The 27,696-nt window shown below is 41.7% G+C and overlaps 1 protein-coding gene across 16 annotated transcripts in view; it reads left to right on the forward strand.

Annotated features, from left to right (window-relative positions):
- The window catches only part of RBMS3 (RNA binding motif single stranded interacting protein 3), a 921,458-nt gene that overhangs the window by 672,964 nt on the left and 220,798 nt on the right, over positions 1-27,696 (forward strand). For all 16 annotated transcript variants that reach the window (XM_031686913.2, XM_072940905.1, XM_072940906.1 and 13 more), the window contains one exon: positions 12,426-12,583. In XM_031686913.2, coding sequence (XP_031542773.2) covers positions 12,426-12,583 — 158 coding nt within the window. The remainder of the gene's footprint in view (positions 1-12,425; positions 12,584-27,696) is intronic.

Below are 27,696 nucleotides of genomic sequence, written 5' to 3' on the forward strand. Positions count from 1 at the left end.
TCACTTGTCTTGACATACACCGATCATTCTTGCTTAAATCAATTGATCCGAGTGGTGATTCTGTAATCCCGACATCCCATCCACATTTATTAGATTGCACTCTACTTTAAGGAGCCTCATTTAGGTAGTTAGCCACCTACCTAAGGAGAGTCTCATAGATTTTTACTGCATTTTACCAGTTAAACCCATCCCTAACTTGTTGCCATTCTGATGCTGGCATGTTTTGCACAGAGCTCTAATGAGGTCAGGATACGTGATGGCTATGAACTTGGCTCTCTCTTCTCTCCCTGCCCAGGTACCATCTGAGCTAACTTTGCAGTCCTGGGCAGGTGTGAGGGTCATCCAGCAGAAGCGGCCACCAACTTAGACAGTGGGTACCAGTTCTTTCCAGCAATTCTCTGAGGTGCAGCTGCAGGGAGCACACACCACTCTCTCCTTGGGAGCCGGGAGCAGTTTATTGTTCTTAACTGTGCTGAGAATGCCAATGACTCTAAAGCCGAAAAAAAAAAAAAATAAAGACTCTTAATGAGTTTCAGCATTTTAATGTACCGCAGGTTCCCAATTGTATGAATTTAAGAAGCTTAGCAATTCGGTATCTTCAGAATAATAGCATTTATTTTATACTCTAAATCCTCCCAGGGAAGTCTGAATAACACTGCAGCTCCTTTGGTGTAATAGCTTTGGTGGGCTAATTGACTTGAACAGTGGAATTGCTCCTTACAGGAAAAAACAAAAAAAAAAGCAGCCATACAGTTTTGATTAATGAGCCTCGTAATAAATCATTAATCTTTTAGCTTATAAATGATGGGAGCCATGTTCTCTTTCTCCCCCTGTGCTAAATTTCTAGATTCTCTTGCTGATCCAGTGGCCACATTTGGAGGATCAGATCATCAGTTTAATATGCCCACCTCTACAGTATTTAATATAATGTCTAGCAAGTTTGCACCTATAAGGAACCCAAGGGAACCGATTTTAAATAGCACTAATTCTTCTTTTATGAACTTGACTTACATTTAGTTAGTAATGGTCCTTCTGCAATCCAAATTTCTCTATTTCTATAATTACTCATAACTACAGAAAAAAAAATAATGAGATGCTGAACCTCTCCTAAATATGTGGCATGCTCCTAAATTTTTAGTATGTTGTGTCATTGAATTCTCGTAATATCCCTGTGAGGTTAGTGCTGTAATTTCTACTTTACTGTTCAGGAAATTTGCTGAGAAATGTTAACTAGTTAATGTCATAGAACTGGTTAATACCAGAGCCAGTAAGTCACTATCTGTTTACAGATTATTCCTACCCAAAGTTTTCTGGAGGTTGACAAATTAAAAAAAAATTTGGTTGAAAATGAAGATATATTTGAGTTGAGCCCACATTGAAGTTTTTGGTTATCTCAGAGTTTAATCCATCCTAGGGGACTGTATATTTCAAGAATTAATTTTCATGTTCATCATGGAGCCGGGATACCATTTAGAAATAATTTAGACTGTCTAATCACCATTTTGAGGAAAATAGAATTTCAAGTTACAGACGATCAGAGTATAGGACACCCCAGTCTACATTCTGGGCTACAGTAATGTGTTCGCTAATGAGAAATAGCTTTTATGATGGAAATTTAGCTGTAAACTATCCACTGGGCTGAATTCTGGATGACAGGCGAGGATCAGGCCCCGTCACATCTCAGTTCTCAGGATTCAGCTCAGTGGCTGGTATATACTAGAAAATTTAAATTAAAATTTTTCAAGTTTTGTTTTTGTTTGACCACTTTATTTGGGGGGAGAGAGGTAATTAGGCTTATTTGTTTTTAGTATTAGTTTTAATGGAAGTACTGGGGATTGAACCCAGGACCTCAGGCATATGCTAAACAGGTGCTCTATAGAAGATGAAATGTTTGAGTGCATGAATGAACGGTTGTGGTGTGAAAAATAGAGGAGGATTCATTTAGTGACGTGCTTTGAGTTAAGAGACGTAGATCCACACGTGGCTTTGACTGGGGTCGGTGTGGTGACCTCCAGGGCCTCGGGTCCTCCAGGCGTGCTTTCTGGAGCCACAGACCCCTGCAGACAGAACTGAGAGGAACAGAAATGCACGCGTGCTTTTCCCATTGCTGTCCCAGCTCGACGTTAACTGTTGAGCCACACTGAGAATAAGACTCGGCTCTTTCCCGCTGAAGAGTTTTAAGAAAATGACAATTTCTGTGCCAAATAAATGCTGGTGGTGGTGACGGAAGCTAGACTTTTCAAAGGTAGAGTGGTTTATCTCATGTGAACACCTCCAGCTCTCTGGGAACCTCTCGTTTGCTGTTTCTCTGCCAAGGTCCCAATGTTTTGTTTTGTTTAGAAGGTTTAAAAAAATCACAACCTTTGTTTAGAAAGGCTAAACGGATGGCATGCTAATTTGAACACTGTTTTAAGAAATGGCTTGAAAATTATATTTTTTGGTGTCCTCTAAAAGTTGGATGCCATTCCTAATGTTAGTACAAGAGACGTGAAGCGAGATGGTGGCATCGCTGGCTTCCTTCCGTATTCCCTGCACTGATACATCAGCTCTTACTGCAACACACGTACACACACACACACACACACTCTCTCTCTCTCTCTCTCTCTCCCCCCCTCTCCCTCTCCCTCTCCCTCTCTCTGAGGTGATGTTAAGGATCATAGGCCACCAAATGTTTTGCAGCCTTTTCAGGCTCTTTCGGGAAAGACTAGAATTAAGTAAACCTAGGACACGCCATCCTTCACTTAGACAGGATGATTTAAATATACAGCTGAATTTGTTTTCTAAAACAAAGTGCCGGTGTACAGCCGACTGCTTCTTCTTTGTCTGGACCACGTGACAAGTGGACGGCTCTCCAAAGCCAGCTTCCTGTGAAACTGACCTCAGATGGCTTAGGAATAACAGTAGATTTCAGCAAAACAGCAAATGCCATGGCGACATTTCATCTACAAAGCTGTCACTTTTCACTCTTGATGTATTAAACATTTATTTTTTAAATGCATCCTCATGTAATAGAGGTTAGAAGGAAACTAGCCAGGTTTGTTTTTCTTAGTTAACTTGGGACATTTTTACCAGACCAGCCTTGAAAGCAAAACTGAACTTTGGGTCTTTTGCTGACTCATTCCCTCAGTATGATTAAGGGATTTCTGTCCTTCGTCAGCAAGGTCAAGTGTGCCTCCAAAGTAGGTTTACGCACTGAGCACCTGTAGGAATCCATCCACCGGTGGCTTCTTCACTTTGATCTCTGAGAAGAAGCTGTGAACCAGCCATTGAACACCCGGCTGTGTTGAAATCTCAGTCCTCTGATTCAGACTGATCAGGATTTGAACTCTCCTTGGATTTAACAGCTGTGTGATCTTGGACAGTTGCATTTCTTCTTAGACCCTCAGCTTTCTCAGCTGTAACATGAAGACATTAACCATACCTATCTCAAGGGTTGTCTTAGGGAGTAGAACCATAAGGAATTTAAATAATTTCAAAGCATATTGCTTGGCACATAGTAAGCACAAAATAAATATCAGATACTATTGGATCATAAAATGGTATAGTATGAATCCAACAAGTAATTTATATAACTTGATAATAATATTAATCCTTTGTAGTGATGACTATTTTAGTATAAGTATGTCTCAGGCAATATTTGGGATATACTTAGACTAAAACAGCTCTGTGTTGTTTCATACAGAAATTAAAATTTAACAGAATGTCCAGTATTTTATCACGTTGTGGGACATAGTCTTTGCCACCTGAGTTCCGTGGCTCAGTTCCAAGAGTCACCGTTTATGCTGTGATCTGGGGTGTCGTTTACATAGGACGCAGCGAGAATGCTTGCCCTTGAGTGGCACTCTTTGACCCTAGTATCTTTACACCATCAGCGACACGTGTGTGTGTACCCAGCACGCACGTGAGCCTCAGCAAGACTAAGCGGTCATATTCTGCTCAGAAGATACAGAAATGGTTTGCATCTGATCTATATCGGTATACGTGGTGATTATTCCAGAAGAAATGAATAGGGTGCCGCAGCCAAAGTCTGGCCATGTCCATGCTGTTTCCATAATCCCGGTTGCATGGTCATGATCACAAATCAGGTGACAACTTTCTGTCCCAGAGCTCACAGCAGGGAGAGCCCTTTCAGAGAGGTGGGTGGCACAGAGGAAACAAGGACGTGATTTGTTTACAACGTTGAGACCTTCTCTGTAGTTCCGTCGCCTGCCCTCCCTCTTGACTGCCAGGACCCTGAGTTCAAAACTGCGCGTCTCTGATGTAGTGACACCTGACCATAAAGCCACAGAGAGATCTCAGCGTTGTAAAAGGGTAATGAAGCGTTTTCTCACAGCAGTGGCCATCACATCAGGTGACACTGAGCTGCGTTCAGGAGGTGTGTGTGGAGGGAGCGGTCACAGGGAGCCAAGCTGGCCGCCTGTCCCAGGACCACAGGTCACTCAGAGTCAGTCCCAGAGGTGTGGGAGGCCCACCTCGCCGCTCACGGGGCCCCTCAACCCCAAGGAGCTTGACTGATCTGGAAACCAAAGGCAGCCCTGCCTTAAAGAACAGCACGCCCAGGGCGGCAGGTCAGGGGGTCCTGAGCTCCAGACCTGGTTTCCCAGGCGGAGTTCACCGTCGGAGTTAACCCCGCGACTGAACTTGGGGACGGGCGTTCCAGCTGCCAGTGCCCTGCTTACATGACACCTGGAATAACGGAATCCTGCTTTTAAAACGTGTGCTCCTTGGGGAAGCTGTCCTTATTGGTTCTTATTTTAGGGACGTTCTTATTGGTTCTTATTTTAGGGACATTGTCCTTATTGGTTCTTATTTTAGGGAAGCTCTTCCTATTGGTTCTTATTTTAGGGACGTTCTTATTGGTTCTTATTTTAGGGGCATTGTCCTTATTGGTTCTTATTTTAGGGAAGCTCTTCCTATTGGTTCTTATTTTAGGGACGTTCTTACTGGTTCTTATTTTAGGGGCATTGTCCTTATTGGTTCTTATTTTAGGGATGTTCTTATTGGTTCTTATTTTAGGGGAACTGTATTTATTGGTTCTTGGTTTTTTCTTTTAAAAATTTTTATTCTTTCTTATTTATGTATTTATTTTACAATATCATGTTTTTTAAACTAAAGAATAGTTGATGTACAATATAGTAATTCACAATTTTTAAAGGTTTTACTCCATTTATAGTTACCATAAAATATTGGCTATATTCTCCATGTTGTTCAATTATTGGTTCTTATTTTAAGGAAACTGTTCTTATTGGTTCTTTTTTTTTGTTCTTCCTTTTTTTTTAATTTTTAGAATTTATTTATATATTTATTTTACAATATCGTATTTTGAAATTGAAGTATAGTTGATGTCTGATATGTTACATATACAGTGTAGTAATTCACAGTTTTTAAAGGTGATATTCCGTTTAGTTATCATAAAATGTTGGCTATATTCCCCATGTTGTACAATTATTGATTCTTATTTTAGGGAAACTGGTCTTACTGGTTCTTATTTTCAGGACATCATTCCTATGCGTGCTTTGGGAGGGAGCACTGGTGGATGCATACTCTGGTGCCGTCACTGTGCACAGGAGGGGAAGAGAAATGACCCTCTCTTGTGGCAGAGGGAGAAGGCACTGGAAACCAGGGGGCATTCTCCTTCACTGCTTAGCAAATAGGACAGAGGACACATTTCCTGGGCATCATTTAGGGATGGAAGCCTACTTCTTGGCAGTCTTTCTTTATTTTCCCTTTAATGGACTTTAATGCATCACCACAAATGGAGGCTTCCAGAGCCCCTTTCTTAGGGGAAGGCTGAGGCTCTCTTTCCCTGGTCGGAGGCTATGGCTTTGGGACTGGAGAACACAGTGGACCTACTGTGATGGTCAGAGCTGAGCATGCGCCCTTCTATTTTCATAGCAAGCCAGATTTGACAAAATGAACCTGCTGTGTTAGTTGGGATTCTCCAGAGAAACAGCCAGGGATGGTTGTGTGTGTATGTGAAAGGAGATTTATTCCATGGAATCTGCTTACCTGATTATGGGTGCTAGCAAGTTGCAAGCTCTGCAATCAGTTGGCAGGAGACCAGGAGAATGAATGTTTCCATTTGAATCCAAAGGCAAGGAAAAAAAACAATGCCCCAGCTTGAAAGCCGTGAGGCAGGAGGAATTCTCTCTCTCTCTCTCTTTTTTAAACATATTAATTTACTTATTTTATATTATCTTTTTTGGGGGGTGGGAGGGACATAATTAGGTTTACTTTTATTTACCTTTTTAATGGAGGTGCTGGCGATGAACCCAGAACCTTGTGCATGCTAAGCACGTGCTCTGCCACTGAGCTCTACCCTCCCCGCTCCCAGGAGGAATTCTCTCTTAACTTGAGGGAGGATCAGCCTTTCTCAGATCTTCAACTGATTGGACAAGGCCCACCCACATTAGAGAGGACACTTCGTTTTACTCAGTCAGCAAATGCATTTAAATGTTAAATCCATCCAGAAAACACCCTCCCAGGGTGGAGATCAGGTGGATCCAGAAATGACGCTTGACCGACTCTCTGGGCATTCTGTGTCCCTGTCAAGTTGGCAAATGTAATTCATCATCACTCATGGATGGCACTGAAGCAGGTACGGCCAGAAAGCATGTTTCCTCCTCCACCTTACCAGCAGTAACCACGCTGAGTCCTGTAACCACGCACCAAACATGTGGATAACATTTCTAGAAGGGTAAGAACATCTTTGTACAGAGTTACTGTGAACTACTTCGGAACCCTCTGATGCCTTCAGGGCAGCTTGTCAATACAGGCGGCTCTGACTCCCTGCCTCTGCTTCCAGGGAGAGGGAAGACCTTGAGTTTTTATTACTGTTAATTTTTAAATGGCTACTGCATTTAGAACAGACGGTTCCGTTAAAATACCAGTCGCTCCTGTGCCTCCCCATTGATTTTTCTTTCTACCGGTGTGATCCGTGGAGCAGCATCATTTACAGGCAATCTCCAGAGTTGGTGTACTTGAGGAGAAAGAGTCCCAGAGCCAGAGTCAAAAAGCATCCCTTACGATGTTGTGTATTCACTTCCACGCCGTGTGACCATGGTTTCCCTCTTAAGATACTGGAACCAATTTTCTCATTTACGGAGTGAACAGAGGAAGTCTTGCCCTATCTCCTGCTTGGGGTGATTATAAAGGGCCCCACAAAGTAAAATAAATGGCCCTGAAGCACCTTAAATACTATAAAACTCTGCTCTACGTAAGGTAATAATATTATTTTCTTTAGTCTATATGAACATCCCCTTCAGTGTGTTTTTAAAATATTATAGTCACATGCTTGCTTCAGAGTTGTTTCAAATGTCTACAGGATATTTTGTCACCACTGCTTGGGGACAGTTCATCTTGAGATGGCTTTGTCCACCTAACAGTTAAAAAAAAATGACTATAAATTGATTACATACAATTTGTGATTAAAAAAATAGACTTGATAATATATAAAGTAGGCCAAAGCTAATAACCTAGAAAGACCCCAGGGTATTAAATTATCACAGAAAAAAATAGGAATATTGTCCCTAAAACAGTATTAAAATTTGATCCATGAAATAGTACTTGTTTGCAGTGAAATTAGTACAGTTACAAAGACTAAGCATTTCAGACCTTTTATAACAGTTTCACATTAACATGACATTTAATCCAACTGTAATTTTGGTCAATGGAATATAATTTTAAAAATTGCAACTTGAATTCTGTATATATTTCATTTTATTCTATTAACTTTGACATATGTAAGTATTTTATAAATATTGGTTTGTGACAGATTGGAAAGAAATGATCCCCACCATAGGTGGCTTGAGAAACACTCCTCTGAAATCGCTAATGCCAGATAACTACTTTCTGAATATTTAAATATAATTTCATCAGCCTGAGAATGTTATCAGGTCGAGTTTTGCAATCTCCTCCTACTGCCTTTTTCAGAATCACATGTATATAATTGTCATAATGTGTACCCAAGAAACAGCCCAGTCGGGGAGGGTATAGCTCAGTGGTAGAGCATGTGCCTAGCATGCACGAGGTCCTGGGTGCAACCCCCAGTCCGTCCTCTAAAAATAAATGAATAAATAAACCTAATTACCTCCCACCCCAGCCAAAAAAACAAAAAACCCACAGCCTCAGACACAATCTTTGATCTAAGTACGGGCAACAATTCTGTCCTCCATTTCTAGTCATTTGCTAAGCATCCTTGAAACGTTCTGAAGTTGTATTAAACTGCTATAAAAAAAAAAAAGGTAAAAGAGTACGAGTAAATCTACCACTAAAAATCTGAAAAAAAATTGAAATAGTTTCAAGGAAAAAAAATATTTACATATTCTTAGATAAAATAAGAAAGTCACTGCACCCATTAGCAATGGAGAGGAGACTTTCCTAAGTTTTTAATAATCTTGTGACACAACTGAATAGTAAGTCCGGAAATCCCTCTGTGGATGAAAAGATACAGAAACAGACGAAAACGGAGGCGCTCCTTATGGTGGCCCAGTCAATTAAATGTAATGGATGTGTGAATTGTAGTCATGTATTTTTACAGACGGCTCTGTACTGCCGAGTATGCATTCAGTGCATGATGTGTGAAATGCCGACGAAGGCTAGGGAATCTTTATTTATTTATTTATTTTTGTAAACTTAACTCTGTAAAGCTAACTGATGAATAAGCAAAAGTGAATGAAACAAGGTATTCAGAGGCATTTATTCTTTTTTTTAATAGACTTTATTCTTTTAGAGCAGTTGAAGGTTCCAGCAGAATTGAGCAGGAAATACAGAGAGTTCGCACGTAGCCGTCCCCACCCGCACATACATACTCCCCTGCCCTCAGCATCCCTCATCAGTGAGGCATATTTGGTACAATCGACGAACCACCATGGGCACATTATTATCAACCAAAGTCCATAGTTTACATTAGGCTTCACTCTTGACAGAGGCATTTTTTCTTGTCTATACTAATATTCCTTTGCACAACACCTTCTGTCTGCTGTTCATTGGAGTTGAAGAGGAAAGGCAGGGTTAAGAATTGGGAAGAACATTGCACCAGCTATGAAAGAATGTGGGTTCCTTTGCTAGTCTGTTACTAATTAGCTGGGTGGCCTTGAGTCAGTAACGAGCACTACTCTACTTTCTGTTTTGGGGTTTTTTTCCCCATCGGTTAAATGATCAGATTGGACAGGATGCCGCTTTGGGTCCATTCTGGACCTAAATGATCATGCAAATTTAAGTTAAAAAAAAGATTTTGAAAAGATTCTTTAAGATTGCAAGTTATCACATGAGTTACTTTTCTGCATATGTAAAAGGTGAGTTCACTGAGGTTCTCAGTGCCAAAGAACCTTTTGAAAGAGACCATCTATTTACATAAACTTGACACATAAGTGAAATGGAAAATAAAAATATAAATGTATTTATTAAAGTTCATGCTAGCCAGAAATTAAATTCAATTGTCAAGTCAACAGATATGTTCAGGACTAATATTGTATTTCCAAGGACAGAATTACATAATAAATAACACTGCCCGATGCTATGTTCTTTCTGTGAATACAGATTAAGGAATGACACTCTCCAATTCTGTGGTGTCTCTGTGAATAGAGATTATGGAGTTGGTATTGCTGTTTGAATTTGAATTCAGAAGACAGCTTACCGGGCAATCTGTAAAGTACTAAGCTCTGTGTGTTAATTGCACAGCATCCTGAGAAGCGGCAATGTAGGAATTTGGAAATGGACTTGAATCGGGCTAAACTGTTATATTACTCCTTGAGAAAATGAAACGATCGGTACAGTAGGCTGGGAGAGTGGGAATGGTTATATATGGTTTTTTTTGGCCTCATCAAGAATACAGGGGTACAGGATTTGGGGCAAATTCCAACCCGTTCAGGGCACTGCCACGTGGTGCAGCCCACTCTCGGGTTAAGGCAGGAGCTCTCAAGCCTCAGAATGTGTATCTTTGACAGAACGTGAGTTGATCCAGGTGTGTAAGATCCAGAACTCACATCATGAGAAAGCTGTTCATTTCTTAACTCTCTCAATTCTGATTTGTCCCAGGAAAAAGCATCTGTCTGGTCCCAGTGTGCTTAATACCCCTCTTAACTAGGAATCCCATTTGTAACTAAGAGAGAGTCAACCACGAGGGTCAAAGTCTTCTGCCCCCAAACGGTATCTAATATAATTTAATAACATTAATTTGTTACCAATTTTTATCCTGACCTGTTAATGCCAGGTGATACTGGCTTTTTAGCTAAGGTAGCAACATAATGTTATCTTTTTAAAATAGATTTACTTAATCCCAAAGGTATTTTGATTTAAAGAAAACTTTCATAGTACGTGGCTGGCACATTTTCTAAGATGATGTGCAAATGATTGAAACTTGGGAAACCTTGGGGTAGCAGAAATTACACTGAGCTGGAAGATGGGAAACTTGAGTAAATTTTATCTGAACCTTGTCGCTAATTATCGGATTGTCCTCGGGTCAGATGATGAATTTTTTATGCCTCCATGTCCTCATTATCCAGTAAGTATGATGATATTTGCCTAGTTGCCTTTGGAGTAATGATGTAAAGATTAAAATTAAATCATGGGTAGTAAAATAATGTAAAGTTGAAAGTTGTATGTACTTAGTGTTTCAGATACATAATAACAAACCTACTCTTTCTTTTCTCATCACGCCTTCAAGGGGAGGGGGACATGGTCATGCCACTTAGGAAAAATATTATCTCCGTTTTCTCTCTAAGGTCATGACATTAACTAGTGGTGTGTGTGTGAGAGAGAGAGAGAGAGAGACACTGACTACAGTTGTACAGTTTCTACGTTTACACTCTTCCAATATTTTTTTATTTTTAAATTGAAGTACAGTCAATTACAATGTGTCAATTTCTGTGCACAGCACAGTGTCCCAGTCATGCATGTACATACGTATATTCGTTTTCCTATACATTACATTTACACTGTTCCTAAATACTAAAGCTGTGTTGTCTTTTACTGATCGATTACGTTTATTGCGCCATTTTTTTTTTCATGGTAATTAAAAAAAAGTTTGAATACTAAACTACGTCTAGAAAACAACCTAATGATAGTTATTGTTCGTCTCAAAGCTTAGTAAAACTATGATGACCTGTTGGAATATTTAGAGCTGTTAAAAATAACGGAGTTTAGATGTATGCCAAAATTGCTTCTTGACTTGTAATAATATTTGGAATCTTGCTTATTGTGTGTTTTTCACTGTGCTGAAGACCTCAAATTTTCTGCAGAATCTGATACCATCTTTTCACAAAGAGATTTTACTGTTATATAATGTTTCCTAGAGACTTTAGAACTGCTTTTTCCAATTTAATCACATATCTTCTTGAAGCTGAAGTTAAATTTATTGATTGGGTTAAGTTATAATAATTCATTTAAATATCTGATCTATTTTGATATTAATGATGAATCATGTTAGGATTTTGGCTCTACTGTATTTTGAGACATACATACAATGAAGTTCCGACTTATTAATTCATGATGTGGAACGGAAAACATTCATGCACGTAGACATAATGCTAGCGGTTGTTTGATTTCTCATTCTATTTAGCAAAGCTTATTTTAAGCACTACTGCTGCTCGATCAGAAAATGATAAGCATTCTGATCTCATTCAGATATAAATATTCAGCTGGGGTCTGTGGCAGCCAGTTCTCAAATCTGACAGTCATCAGAACCACCTGGGGGCTTGCCAAAACACAGATCATTTGCCCTCCACCCACAAGCCTCTGATTCCCGGGGTGGGTCCTGTGAGTTTGCACTCCTACCAACTTCACCACTGATGCTGTGGCTGGTGGTAAATGCTGTCCTAGGACCACCTTTCTTTTTTCCCCATTGGGCTAGGGGCAGGCAGTGGAGCAGGACTGTGAAGCCCACAGACTTCAGTGCAACCCCCAGATTTCAACCTTGGCTTTGACACTTACGAGCTAGGTAACCTAGACACGTTAGGGGTCAATTTTGTCATCTGTAAAAGAATAGTAATTATATTTCCTGGGAATATTGAAGAAAATAATGTATATTAAGTGCTTAAAACAATGCCTCGCACGTTATGAGCACTGACTCAATGCAACATTAGTAACTAATAGTGATGGTAGTTAGAGCGGTAATAAACTAGTTAGTACTAATAGACCAGCTAGTGGTAATAGAATATCCATTATTTGCCTCAGTTCAATTGCAATAAAAGTTTATTAGTCTTTTCTAAGGAAGGCTGGACACAACATTTGGTTTTCATCAATGACATTTCTAGGGGAAACATGTTGGCAAGAAGGAATGCAGTGAAAAGAAATAATGCCCTTAGTGAAAGAACTTTCAGGAGCACATTGAAGATTGGAATTGAGATCGCAGGTTAAGCAGAGTGTATCCATTTGTGCAAAGTTTCTCAATACTCAAAGCAATGCTTTTTTTTTTCCCCTCTTAGCAACAAGAGCAAGACCCAACCAACCTATACATCTCCAATCTCCCCATTTCTATGGATGAGCAGGAGCTTGAGAATATGCTGAAACCCTTCGGACACGTCATTTCCACAAGAATACTGAGAGACGCCAATGGAGTCAGCAGAGGCGTTGGCTTCGCCAGGTGAGACACCTGCTCTGTGTATTACCTGACTCCCCTGTTTCCTTTCCATTCCATCCCTTTCTAGTCCTAGATTATAGAAAATTCAAGGAAAAGTAGCTTATCAAACCACCTCTCTGCATCTTGCCTTCGAGTCAAAGTATTCCAACATAATTGTATGTTTTTCTTGCTAAAATATTGACATAGAAAGTTCTGTATGTGTCTCAAGTCATAATAATATGCATAGCCAGTTCCCAGCCCTCTCTATGCCTGTAAATCAACAAAAGGAGATGCTGCTGACTCCTTCCAGGGGTCATAAATGCCCTGTACCCACAGCCAAAGAGCCCATGTCGTGAACAAAGCATCCAAATGTTTTTGCATTGATTTCCCAAGATCAAGATGGTACAGTTTCTCAGTCTGGCGAAGGGAGAAGAAAGGAAAGATTTAGAGGAAGAGGAACTGTTGGGAAGCCCCAAGGAACTCAGAAATAAAAAGGGAAGGGGAAGAGGGCATTTGCATTTAAGAGGCCCTGGCTGGATGCTTTTGATGTTTTAAACAGACCAGAAAAAGAGCAAATGGTACTTTTTTTTTCATCTTCGAGAAAAGAAAGAGAAGTTTTCATTTTAACTTGAAGAGAATGTTTACCAAAGAGTATCTCAGCCAGGGATGGAGTTAACAATGGTTGCTCCTGCTGTGCTTTCAAGAAAAAACAAAGTTGAGGAAACTACAGAGAAAAAGAAACCGCTGGAGGGCAGAGGAGACAAGTAAAGGCTGTCTGGTGTGCCTCTGTGCCTCCCGCTGACTTGGCACCAATGGACGGGTGGATGTCCGAGTCATCTGGAAGGCAGCCCCTCGCAGGCAGGTGTGTCCACCTTTGGTGAACCCTGCCATCCCCTAGGAAAACCATCCCAAACCAACTTCCGTTAACCCACTTGCAAAGGTAAGACCACGTAGATATTCACTGATCCCTAACTTGACTTTCTTGAGGTCACGGACCATGTCTGAAAATCCTTTTTTATTCCTCACGATGTTCTGCACATAGTAGACCAAGAGACACAGGCAGGGCACGTGTCCGATGACGCGAAGAAGAATGAAAAATATCTCCCTGACTTGAGCGCACGGATGAGGCATTTGAGCTTTCAGAACCTTGTTGGCAGTTGACTTTCATGGTCAAGGCAGAGCTCATCAGACCACCTGGGTCTCTGAAACGTGCCAGTGTCATCATTCTTGGTGGTGCGCAGCCTGCCTTTGGGGGCCTGGCCAGGGCGGGAGGGGCTGAAATGACTCCTTCGTGAGGCACACACAGTCCTTTGTTTCTTTAGCCACCTCCTGCCCCCGCCCCCCACCCCAAAACTCTCTCTAACAAATGAGTTTCTCCTTCATCTGTGCTTCTGCTAAGAAACGAACATTTCAAACTCATCCAGAGAACACATTTTCTAAGAAGATCTATTATTTTTAAAACAAAGGATTTGGGGAACAAAATGTGTTCATTTGCTCGGCTGCTGTAACAATACGACAGGCAGATGGGGGTGGGGTTAAACAACAGAAATTAATTTTCTCCCGATTTTAGAGGCGAGACGTCCAAGATCAATGTGTCGGTAGGTTTGGTTTCCTCTGCGTGTTGTAGATGGTCTCCTTTCCCTTGAATTTCCACGTGCTCCTCCCTTTGTGTTTTTTCCTCATCTCTTCTTTAAAGGGCATCAGTCAGATGGGATTAGGACCCACCCATCTGGCCATGGGTTGATTTCATTTCCCCTTTAATAGTCCGACCTCCAAGTACAGTCACCTTCCGTGGTAAGAGGACTTAGGGCTTCAACAGGAACTTGGTGGGGGCCACGATTCCCCTCGTGACACAAAAACTGAGCGCTTCATTTCTCCCACATTTATCTTTTCTGTCCATTTGGAGTTTGCTGAAAAGAATATTCATCATTAAGTGCCAAGTAATGCAGGCAGTAAGGGGCAGGACTCTGATCGTAGTATATGACGTCGCCACAGAGCAAAACCTGCACAGGTTTTCTTTGGGAACTAAGGGAAGAAGGGGATTTTTAACTGTGAATTTATGCCCTCTCTGAATGCAGCCTGTCCTCCTCAGTGCATTCTGCAAATAGAAGCCACAAGTGATTCTTTTTTTTAAATAAATTTATTTATTTATTTCGTTTTTGGATTTTTTTTTTTTTGAGAGGGAAGGTAATTAGGTTTATTTGCATCTTTATTTTCAGAGGAGGTACTGGAATTGAACCCAGGATCTCGTGCATGTTAAGCACGCGCTCTACCACTTGAGCTACACCCTCTCCCAGAAAGTGATTCTTTAAAAATGCAGGTCTGATCATGTCAGGGGCCTGCTGACTTCCCTTCTATATGGCCTGAGTGATTGGGTTTGCCCACCCGGTCAACACTGTCCTTGAGGGCATTATCCCCAACACGCCTCATCTTCTTGGCTGGCTGTCTTCCCGCCTCCTGTCCTGGGCACCAGCTGCCTCCTTGACTGTTACACTCTCTGTGATTCCTCCCCGGCTTCTGCCTTCATCCCTCAGACATCAGCTTAAGCTTAAGGTCTTTCTTGCAAAGAAGTCATCACTGACCTCCAAGTCCAGCCTTCGGACAAAATCGGGTGCTCTGTAACAGCTCCCGTCAAAGTTTGGGTTTTGTTTCCTCGAGTGAAATTGATCACAGTCATCATTAAATCACTCTTGAATTTCCATCATCACCCACTGCATTGCACATTCCTCTTCATAAAATTTTCTTTTCCATTTTTGGATGATTAGGTGGGTGGTAGACTGCGTAACTATGAAGTTCCTAAGTGGAGAAATGGCTTGCATGGTCTTTTAAAACGTTGAGCTTTAAATGTGAATTATCCATCACATTCCGGTATGGAGAGTTAGGTCTCTGTACTCGGAATCATGCATTTTCCAATTTCAGAAATTTCCATGTGGATTGAAAGGGAAAACATAGGTTCGAGTCAAGCCAGTGATTTCTTATTGCCCCAGAAATCAAAAGAAAATATGAATTTGCCTCTCTTTTATAAAAGGCCAGGACACTGATGCAGAATAGGTGTTTCATTCTCCGTGTATCTTTTTTTCTAATTCTTATGTTTAGTTTTTTGTTAGTTTTTAATGGAGGTGGCCCCAGGACCTTGTGCATGCTAAGCACATGGTCTGCCACTAAGCTATCTTCCTTCCTCTCCATGTATTTTACACCTGAAATTCCAAGGAGCAGAATCTCACATGATTGACCTCATTTGGTGGTGTGAGAGAATAATTTTAGCTATTCCCCATGTAAGTAGAGCTGCTCAAATTCCTACTTCCTCACACTTGAACATTTGCCGGGTACTTTCTCAAACAGCTGTGGCTACAGCCATCACTAACGTGATCGTTCACAAAGTAACTCTTAAACAAGTTTTCCTCCTTTGAAAAATATCATCCTTTTCCCACCCAGACTCTCAACTGGGGCGCCCCCTCTGACGTACAGAACAGATATGATCTTGAGTCATCATTTCCTCACTTCTTCCAAGGATGGGACACAGATGGTGAGAGAGAGCAAGGAAGACGTGCAATGCATGTGGTTCTTAAAGTAGGTTCCAGGACGGAAGCCACAGCGTCACCTGGGAAATTGTTAGAAATGCGGATATTTGGGTCTCACGTGGACCCACTGAATCAGCATTAGAGGAAGGAGAGAGTAAGTGGGGTTTTAATAAACACCTTGGGCAACTCTGCTGCTCTCAGAAATTTGAGAAACAGCATCTGAGGGCGTTAGGACTGGCTCTCAGAATCATCTGGCGGGTCTGCAAAGACTCCGGCTTCTGGGCTCCACTCAGAGACTGTTCCAGGCGGAGTTGGTTCCTATTGGTGCCTCTGTTGAAACTGCACGTTCTCAAAATGTGCTAATGACTAACCTCATCACTCCAGTCACTTTCCCCCATCTGCTCAAGAATAGGGACCATGTCTTCTTCTTCTTCGTACCTGTCCCAGCACCCGGACCTGGACCCAGAATGCTGTCTGACACATAACTGAGTTTAATTTTTGATGATGAATAAATAAAATCTTTTTTTTTTGTATGACTGTAGCAATAATCAGGGACATAGCATCTGATGATCATGATTCTCTGATTCTGAGATGACTGTCCTGGAATATCAGAGAAATTTCTATTAGACCACCATCAACCCAGCTCTGATTGGTTGACAAGTTGTTTCTTCCTCTGAAAGTTCACAGAGTCACAGGCATTATTAAAAGAAAATGTTAGGGACAAAGGTATAGCACAGTGGGTAGAGTGTGTTCCTAGCACGCACGAGGTCCTGGGTTCAATTCCCCAGTATCTTCATTAAAAAATTAATAAATAAACCTAATTGCCGCCCCCCAACAAAAAATAAATAAATAATAAATAAATAAATAATAAATAATTGCTTATGCAATTGGGATAAAAGTCAGCCTCTAATTATGCCTAGTAAATTGTACACAGCTCTTACCTGACTATTTCAATCCATGTGACATGAGTAATTTTTTTTCGGCAGGTGTCATTTTGAGTTTTACCACTGGTAACATCTAGCTGCCAGGTGTGTTCTTACTGTGTCATCTTCACTCGTTATATTAGTTTCTGATGTTCAACATATTGATTTGAAATCTTTATACATTATGCTCCGTTTATAGTTTTTATAGAATATTGGTTCTACAGTGTATAGCCAGTGCTGTACAATGTGTCATTGTGGCCTATTTACTGTATACATAGTAGTGAGTTAGTACCTCTTAATACCCTGCCCCTATCTTGACACTCCTCTCATCCCTTTTCCCATTGGTAACCACTGGTTTGTTCTCTGTATCTGTTTCTTTTTTGTTCTAACTAGTTTGTTGTATTTTTTTAGATTCCACGTGTAAGTGATAACATATATAGTATTTGTCTTTCTCTGTCTGAGTTATTTCACTAAGCTTAATATCCTCCAGGTTCGTCCATGTTGTTACAAATGGCAACATTTTATTCTTTTATATGGCTGAGTAGTATTCCATTGTGTGTGTGTGTGTGTGTGTATATATATATATATATGTACATACGTGTATATATATATATGTGTGTGTGTGTGTGTGTGTATACCACTTTATCCATTCATCAGTTGATCAACACATAGGTTGTTTCCATATCTTGGCTATTGTAAATAATGCTGCCAGAAATATTGGGGTGTGTGTACCTTTTCCAATTAGTGTCTGTGTTTTCCTTGGATAGATACCCAGGAGTGGAATTGCTGGGTCACATGGTAGTTTTAGTTTTAGTTTTCTGAGGAACCTCCGTACTGTTTTCCATAAAGGCTGCACCAATTTACATTCCCACCAACAGTGCAGGAGGCTCCCTTTTCTCCACGTCTTTGCCAACACTTGTTATTTGTGTTCTTTTTGACAACAGCCATTCTGGGAGTTGTGAGGTGATATGTCATTTGGTTCTGATTTGCATTTCTCTGATAATTAGCAATGCTGAGCATTTTTTAGTGTGCCTATTGGCCATTTGTATGTCTTTGTTGAAAAAAATGTCTATTCAGGTCTTCTGCCTAATTTTTAATCTAGTTGTTAGAGTTTTTTTTTTTAATATTGAGTTATGTGTGCTGTTTAAATATTTTGGATATTAACTTCTTATTCGTCATATCATTTGCAAATTTTTCCCATTCAGAAGGCTGTCTTTTTGTTTTGTTGATGGTTTCCTTTACTACGCAAAAGCTTTTAAATTTAATTAGACCCCATTTGTTTATTTTTGCTTTTGTTTCCTTTGCTTAGGAGACAGATTAAAAATTTTTCTATGATTGATGTCAGAGTGTTTTGCCTATGTTTTCTTCTAGGAGTTTTATGGTTTCTAGTCTTACATTTTGAGTTAATTTGTGAATATGGTATGAGAAAATACTTTAATTTTATTCTTTTACATGTAGCTGTCTTGGTTTCCCAGCACCACTTATAAAAGAGAGTATCTTTTCCTCATTGTATATTCTTGCCTCCTTTGTCATAGATTAATTGACCGTAAGTGTGTGGGTTTATTTCTGGGCTCTCTGCTCTGTTCCATTGATCTATGTGTTTGTTTTTGTGCCGGTGCCATACTGTTTTGATTACTGTGGCTTTGTAGTCTAGTCTGAAGCATAATACCTCCCAGCTCTGTTCTTTACTCTCAAGATTATTGTGGCTATTTGGAATCTTTTGTGGTTCCATAAAAAGTTTTAAATTATTTATTGTTCTGGTGAAAAATGCCCTTGGTGTTTTGATAGGAATCACACTGAATCTGCAGATGGCCTTGGTAGTAGGGCCATTTTAACAATATTAATTCTTGAAGTCCGTGAGCACAGCGTGTCTTCCCGTTTGTGCCGTCTTCAGTTGCCGTTGTTAGTGTCTTACAGTCGTCTGGGTGGAGGTCTGTCACTGCCTCAGGTACTGTATTCTTGGGGAGACTCTCCGAGATCAGCAGGTGGGTCTGACCCAGCCTCCTTTCAAATGACTACTTCTGCGCTGGTTCTGGGGCCTCTGCGCTTCTGTGTGCCCCCTTGAAGAGTGGAGTCTCTATTTCCCACAGCCTTCTGGGTCTCTGGAAAGTAAGCTCCACTGACTTTCAAAGACAAACGTTTGGGGGGCTTGTCTTCCTGGTTCGGGACCCTCGGGCTGGGGGGCTCCTTGGGGGAGCACCTCTGTGGTTGTAACAACCCTCCCATCAGTGGTTCTCCCACTGGGGCGCATGGGTCCTGACTTCGCCTTGACTCTGCCTCCCCCCCTCCTCACTGTGGCTGCTTCTTTATATTTTAGGTTGTGGACGACCTTCTCGAAAGGCACGGTCTTCTTCCTTGACAGTTGCTCTGTAAATGGTTGTAATCTTGGTGGTCCCAGTGAGAGGAGGGGTGCTTGGAGTTTTCCACTCTGTCATCTTGGGGCAAAATCCTAGATGTGGTTCTTTTTAAAAAAAAAATTTTTTTTTGAGGGGGAGGTAATTAGGTTTACTTATTTATTGATTTTCAGAGGAGGCACCGAGGATTGAACCCAGGACCTTGTGTGTGCTAAGCATGCGCTCCACCACTCGAGCTACACCCTCCCCCTCCAGGTGTGGTTCTCGATTCATGTGTAGGCGAGCCTAAAATTCCTCAGACAGAACCCACTCATCATCATTTTACTTGCAAGCTATACATTAATCTTCTTTGATAATCACCTCTTCAAAGCAAAGGTGGTAGGTATCTTTACTGACAATGATGCTTTGAATGAACTTCAAAGCCTTCATTTGAATGCCAGTAGGGTTCACAGATGCCACAATTACAGGCTTTTTAAAGTTCCAGAAGCACTAGATAGTGTCTGAAATCACAGACATTTTATTTTATTGCAGTTCTGTTTTTTTTTTTTTGTAACTTAAAACAATTTTGTAAGAGCCACGTCCCCAGCAGGCAGCTCTTTATAGCCCAGTCGTAAACGGCCAGAAACGAAAGTTGACGGTGGCAATGCTGACAGTCACACGGTCAGAGCCACCGCTGCAGGACCAGTGGATGCCAGCAGGCTACCTCGCCTTCCCTTCCAGCGTGACGGTCACAACATCCATCAGCCCGAGTCTGGAGGGACAGGACCGTGCGCTCATGCTGTCCATTTCCCTTTCCCAGAAACATGAGACCGTTTGTCTAACAAAAATCACATTGAACGCGCATTGCGAGAGGCCAGCAAAGAATGACCCCAAGTGGAGAAGGAAAAGCATTCACGATTAATCCTGCTTCAACATCTGGGAACACAGAACCTGTTTAAGAAACACATTGACTGTCCCCTGGTGAGCTAAAGGGCGTGAGAGACCGCTGAGCCCAGAGAACTTTGTTTCCATCCCCCCCCCTTCACTCCTCTTAATTTGATTCTCATGGAGTTTTGTTTGAGAATGACTTTTAACATACGGGCAATCCTGTCTTCTTCCTCTCCCCATCAAATCAGCAAGTTTCCCAGATAAATCAGTTCACTTCTTCCTTCTTTTCAGTAAGTAAGAAAAAAGATAATCATGGTTATAGGAAGACACGGATCAGCCTGATGATTAAAAGTCAGTATAAATAGCCGATGGAAAATACGGTTTTTGTACTTTGAATGGCTTGAACTGTCATTGACACTTGAGTGACTTGCTTTCTCCTGCTTGACAGTCTTGCTTCTTAATTTCTCCCACCTCTTAAAATAGAGAACTCTGATTCAGAAAAAACATAATGAAAATATCGAAATGTTTTAAAAATTAAAAAACAAATAGCAATATTGCCTCTGGAGGCAAATATATGATGCTTTAAAAATGACCATGAAGCTGATCGCAGTGTGTTTTCATTGTTTGGAAAGTGTTTTGATCGTATCTCCCTTAAGTCCGTCTTTGGGTCAACATTTCTGCCTTGCCGTTTGGCCGATTCATGTGCCGCTACTGTCTCGAACACGCAGGGAACTGGGAAATCGAATGTGAACAAGGAAAATCTCTAAAATGTAAACTTAGTGATTAGCCATCTCCAAACGACAGCTGTGTTTGCACAGAAACAGGTTACAATTGTGTTTGCAGAGACGGAAAAGAAATTGGGCTGTTACTCCTTTTGGTCATTTTAATTCCCCTCAATTGCCAGCAGATGTGATCCACTGAAAAGAAAACCCCTGGTCTACCCTCTAGCTTCTTTTCCTTTATTCTTGGTTTTTGTTTGTTTTTTTTTTTACATTATATATTTATTTGGGCAGGTGTTTGTTCCTTCTGGGTGCGGAAGGTCGTGATGTTACACTGCCTGTGTGATGAAACCACACACGGAGTACCCAGGCTCCCCACGCTTCTGCCCCGCCAGCTACAAATCTGAGGGTTCCCACGAACCCCCCTCAGGTTTGAAAATTCACTAGAACTCAAGAAAACACTTGCATGTTTACCCACATCTCATAGAGGATACAGCTCAGGAATGGCCAAAGGGAAGAGATGCTCAGGGCAGAGCAAGGGTGGGAGAAATGGCTCAGAGCTCCTCCGCCCTCCATGGGTGCGCCACCCTCCCGACACATCAATGTGTCCACCAACCCATACGCTTCCCAAACCCTGTTGTTCGGTGGTTTTTATGGAGGTCTCATCACATAGGCACTATTGATTAAATCATTGGCCATTGGTGGTTGAGTTCAGTCTCCATTCAGCCACCCACAGAGGTTGAAGGGTGGCCCTGAAAGCTCCAGCCCTCTAATTATTTGGTCTTTCTGGTGACCAGCCCTATTCTGAAGCCATCTAAGGTCTCACCTTGGGTCTTCTCATCAGCATAAACTCAGATACAGTCGGAAGGGATTCATTATGAATCCCAAAGGACATTCCTATGGCTCAGGAAATCCCAAGGATTTTAGGAGTCCTGTCCCAAGAACCAAAGGCAAAGCTCACAGTTATTTTTATTATACTGTGGTTGTCACGCAGAAAATATCTCATCTCACTCCTCATCTCATCTTTTGAGGGAAATCAAAAATTCAGATTTTCTTGTCAAGTTGCCAAGTCTTTAAATGTCGACATCTATTTCAGATTTGTCAAAAACTCTTTGCAGCCCAAGCAGACATCCCTGAAAGCTGGATTTGGCCCATGGTTTCCAGTTTGGGGAACCTGACGGAGAGCTCCAGAACAGTGATTTTCACCCCTGGCTACGCACTGGCATCACCTGGGTAGCTTTGAAAACTCTGTGGCTGGACTTTACGCCAAAGCAATTAAGTCAGAATCTCCTGGGCTGGGGCTCAGACATTGGTATTTTTTGAAACTGTCCCTAATAATTTTAATGTACAGTCATTTTTTAAATAAGCTTTTTAATTTTGGAATGAGTTTATTTTTACAGAAAAGTTAGAATTTTCGTATACCCTACATCCAGTTTCCCCCATGGTTAATGCCTTGCGTTACCATGACACATGTGTCAAAATCAAGAAATTGACATTGATATGTTATTAACTAAACCCCAGACTTTATTTGAATTTCACCAAGTTTTTCCACTGATATCCTCTTTCTGTTCCAGCATGCAGTTCCTGGTACCATGTTGAACTTGGTTGTCTTTCTTTCTTTCTTTTTTCTTTGGAGAGAGTAATTAGGTGTATTTATTTGTATTTGAAGGAGGTACTGGGGATTGAACCCAGGACCTTGTGCGTGCTAGGTACGCACTCTACCCCTGAGCTATACCCTCCTCCCCTTGGTTGTTTTTCTGATCAGCCTGCTCTGGTTTCTGACAGTGTCTCAGACTTTCCGTGATGAACATACATGTATTCGTTTTCATATTCTTTTTCACCATAAGTTACTACAAGATATTGAATATAGGTCCCTGTGCTGTACAGTATGAACTTGTTGTTTCTCTGTTTTATATATTGCACTAAGTATCTGCAAATCTCGAACTCCGAACTTATCCCTTCGCACCCTCTCCCCCTCCTCCCCCCATAACCATAAGTTTGTTTTCTGTGTCTGTGAGCCTGTTTCTGTTACTAACTAGTCTTTAGAGAAGCTGCCTTCTAGGGTTGGTTGCTTCATCTGTGCAATAGAGAAGTTGATATCTTTGGCTATTTCTAGTCCCCCAGATATGGCATTCTCAAACTTTGGAGAGGGTCTTCTGCAGCTAAATATTGTCCACAATTCCATTTCATAAGAGGGATGTGTTGCGATGGTAAGCAGGGCGCCACCAGAATGTCTGGGTCTCTGCGAAGGGAGGAGGCAGGGAGACCCCTGCGCTGCATTATCGGGCACGTGAGACACTGGCCTCATACGAATATCAAGCAGCCTGGAAGAAGAAAACAACAGCAAAAACTAAGAAAAAAATTCCACTCACTCGCTCATCCTGCCCCCGAAACTCAGTATTATTCCTTCTGTCACCAGGGATTAAGATGGAAATCACATAATTTGTTTTCTAAATGTCAGAAGGGGTGCACATTTTAGTACTTTTCGAACTCTTTTCATGTGGACCCTTCACCGGAAACAGGGATGACTGGCTTGCAAAGTTGTGTGTTCCAAGTTGCCAATAATTTGTACAGAGCCTGTGATTGCAAAACCACAAAGAATTTCACAATGGTGGAAACCTCTGATTAACTGTAATAAATGACAGGGTGGATTTGTTTTAAATACGTGGTGAATAAATGCTTACTGCTTTAGGATCATGTGTGGAGAGCTTCCCTATTGGGGTGAGACAGATGGGCTGCGAACAGTTTTACCAAAGCCTTTTCTACCTCTTGTGTTACGTCCGACGCAGAACATTCTGCTAATATTGGATCAGGCTCTCACCTGATGTCATTTGCCTGCGGGGACTGTACTGGCTGTGAAACTTACTCCTCTGAGTAGGTGTTGGGAAAGCAATTTCTTTAGTAAAGTCACAATTCAGCGGTGCGCTTCGAACGACTGAAGCCAGGTTCCTAGGCACTGAGACAAGAAAGAATGTCAAACAGAACCTTTCATGTGTGTTTATATTTAAACATCAGACCTGACAGAAAACCCTGAGGCTTTATACAATGATTGGAGCCTTGTAGGAACCTAATTAAAGCATCGCCTGGTGAATGGTCGGCCCGGCACGCGAGCTGTTCTGAGGGATGTCGGGGGCTTTGGGTACCGCCTGGGAAGAATAGTTGCCGTTGTAATGATTCAGTGTCCCCTCTGAAGGGGACACGGGGAGGCAGCCTCGTCTGGTGAGCTGCCTTTTCAGTCCCACTCGATAATGCTAGTGTCAGTTTCAGCTGGAGCGCGTGGCAGATTGCAGAGAGCTCGGGCTGGCCTTTCAAAGCGGCTAATTGCGAAACTTGAGCAGAAAACGGCGCGTTCTTCCTAAGGGGGCCATTCAAATGCAGTCGTCCCCCTTCCCGGAGCTCCGCGGGTCCCACTTTTGTTGTGATCCCACATGACACGCCTGAGCAGCGCTGCCGAGCCTTTCCCCTTGGCAGCTCCCATATTGCTGGCGTCTTGGCCGGGACTGCTTAGCCTCGTGAAAATGCGCCCTGTGTATTAAAATGAGATTGTCACTGCTGGGTGGTGCCACGTAACGCGGTTTGACACGAAGCGCCGGCAGCTACAGAAAGCAGATTTTATTGCATTTATTCTTTCGGAGGCGAGAGTCTCTGAAGGCTCACTGCAGACACTCATTTAGTGAAATCTGAATGAAGCCAAAGTGAACACCAGGCTGCTGTCTTTGTGCTCACAGAAACAGCCCCCACCCAGCTGGACATGGCTGTAAAACTGTCCTAAGAGAAGACGATCGATGGTAGGAGAGACTCCAAAGGGGAAGCCTCGAGGGTTTCAAACCAGGAAAAAATTATTTTGGGTGGGTGGAGTGGGTTGGCCCCTTGGCTTTTTCTTTGGCCTCTTCTGTGTTCTCTAAAACACGTTTTGGGAAATTAGCAAGCACACGCACGTGCACACCAACCCCGTTCAGTTTCAGTGTTTAGCATGCGGTGTCATTTTACAGACAAAGAGGAGGGGTTTGATTTGCAGGCTTTAGATTCTTAACTGCCTTTTCTCTTGAGGAGCGCCCAGAGAGAGACTGAACAGAGAGGGGGCTCTGGGCCATACGCGTTTCGCTCTGTAGCTCTCCTGGAATAAAAATTCCATAAAGTAACATCTGTAGTAATTAAGGGCTTACATTTCCTCCCCCATTCATGGCTCTGCTAGGAGGGAGGGGTTACTTTCCCTCAGAGACAAGAGACGGTGGATCCCGTGGGAAGAGAGAAAGAACAGAATTAGAGTTCTTTTGTTCCTAGAAATGGAAGTTTCCTGCTTTAAAAAAATAAAGAAAGAATGAGCCGGAAGACAGAAAAGGTTCCACTGGAAAGAAAACCTGAAGGAGTTAGCAAAACTGTACTTAGCGTCTCGTAAATGTTTGGAAGTAGGGGATCATTCATCTTGTCTCTTTAATCCAAATATCCTCTGATTTGGGGGAGTTTGTGATTAAACAGTGAACAAAATGCTATTTTTGGTTTTTATTTTTTACTTGTTAAAATCAGATGTTATAAGGGGTCGGGGACTAACAGACACACACTACTATATATAAACTAGATAAACAGCAAGCGCCTACTGTAGAGCACAGGGAACTATATTCAATTTCTTGTAATAACATATAATGGAAAGGAATCGGAAAAGAAAATGCATCTAAGTATGTATATGTGTAACTGAATCACTTTGCTGTACACCTAAAACTAACGCTGTACATCAACTACACTGATAAAAAGCTAAAAAAAAAGTTATTAAGCTTGAAGAGTTTTAGTTTTTCATTGGGACCCAAAAGTGATTCACTCTTCAGATGTCCTTCGAAATAACACTCTGTGGATCCACGGGGCATCTGATAAATTAATACCAGCCTGTTAATGTCAGCTTAGTCTTCTGCGCTTCCTTATAGCAGGACCAGCTATGTCATTTACGGGACCCAGTGAAAATTAAGAATACAGGACCCCTTGTTTAAAAAGTATGAAGAATTTCAAGATGTTGAGAGCAGAGCTTAAAAGCAAGCTCAAGGATTTTCTAAGCACAGGGCTCAGGTGCTGCGTGGGTCTCATGACCCTGAAATTGGTCCTGCTTAGGTATGCCACATGGAGCAATGCAAAAAAAAAAAAAAGTGCATTTTTTCATGTTTCATAGGAATATACATCAGAATTTTTTTTAATTTGAATCATAAAATAATTACAGCTCTCAAACAGACTGTGGTTTTGATACCATCTTCAAATTCTTTAACCTGGTAACTCCGATGCCCTCATCTGCATCTCTCAGTTCATCTCCAAGAGTTTCCCCACATGTACCTTCCTTCTGGCCACAGTTCTGTTCACTGTGTCCCATCAACAGGGACACAGCCTGTCACCCGCCCAGCTCAGCCCCTTCCCTGCTTACTTCTGCAAAGGCCTTTCTGGTCTTCTGTGCCCACTTCTCAGCGTTTTCCTGGCTTCTGCAATTCCTCTCACATTTGAATTCCTGTAGCTGTAATAAATATATAACTTATTTGGCATTTATGTATATATATATATATATATATATATATATATATATTTTTTTTTTTTTTTCTTATTATTGATTTCCTCTGCACATCATACGGTCGTGTGATCTGATCCTGAAAACACACATAAAAATTTCGAGGTAGGAAAGTTTCACAAATTGTGTCAAAGGGCTCCAGTCCAAGTAAGCCCCTCTTAGTAACACAGCGGAAAATCCAAACTCATACTTTGCCTTTTAGACAAATTTCACACATTTCCTACGCAGTCTTACATGGATGTGTGCCTTTCTTAAGTCAGTTTTTCCCTTTAGTGTACTGTTGGTGGGAATTAATTTCTTTTGATCAGAATCAACCCTTGAATTTTTATCTTCCCCACCCAATTCTACAAAATAATAAAAGGTGCGTTGAATTATTTAGAAAATGTTGCTGACGCTCCGTTCCTCAGGAGATGGCGACACTCCTAATGGTGACATTACGGTGGTCTGGTCCCAGATGTTCTGTCTTTAGATTGTATGTGAGATGCCAAAATTGGGCATAAGAAACCTAGTCTAGGAATATTGATATCTAGTGTGAAAAAATAGACGATTGTCCAAAATTTAACATGAAGAAAAGTTCAGGACCTGTGGCTTGTGTATTTATGTCCTCCCACAGTTGGAACCCCAAGTCACTCTCTGCTGTCGCCCTCACCCAGTGGGTTCCCAGTAAAAGTGCCACGGTGCTGATGACAGCACTGTGGTGTGAATCTCTCCTTTAGGCTGCGAGTTGTTTCAGCACAGCCCATCCCCTCACCTTGATTTGCGGAGTCCCTCGGGGTGCCGCTGAGTACTTATGGTGCAGGTTGGGGTCACCCATGCCTCAGCTGAAAGCCCGACTCTCTCACTTACTGCCAAGGGGGTCATCGCTCTAAACGTCACTGACCTCTTCGGTCTGAAGACCAGTGACTAGACCAGCCTCTCAGGTTTGCTAAGTCAGACATTCAACAGATGTTGATGGAGTGCTTGCAAGTGCCAAGAACTGTGGTGTAGATTCAATAACATAACGCCTCAGGATTACATCTGGGTGATGACTCAGCACGGAGGGGTCCACAGAGGCGACATCCTGTAGAGTAAATGATACTCTCAGCGGTGATGAGTTTGCGATGTTCTACCTAGTCATGGTGGTCATGGCAACGGCTGACAGTTCTGGTAAAATTCTCCAATCAAGCTTTGCCTACAGCTTTCTTATTTTCCTTTTCTATTTGTTTTCCCTG

The sequence above is a fragment of the Vicugna pacos genome, chromosome 17 (genome assembly GCF_048564905.1).
Source record: "Vicugna pacos chromosome 17, VicPac4, whole genome shotgun sequence".
In the NCBI taxonomy this organism is placed as follows: domain Eukaryota; kingdom Metazoa; phylum Chordata; class Mammalia; order Artiodactyla; family Camelidae; genus Vicugna; species Vicugna pacos.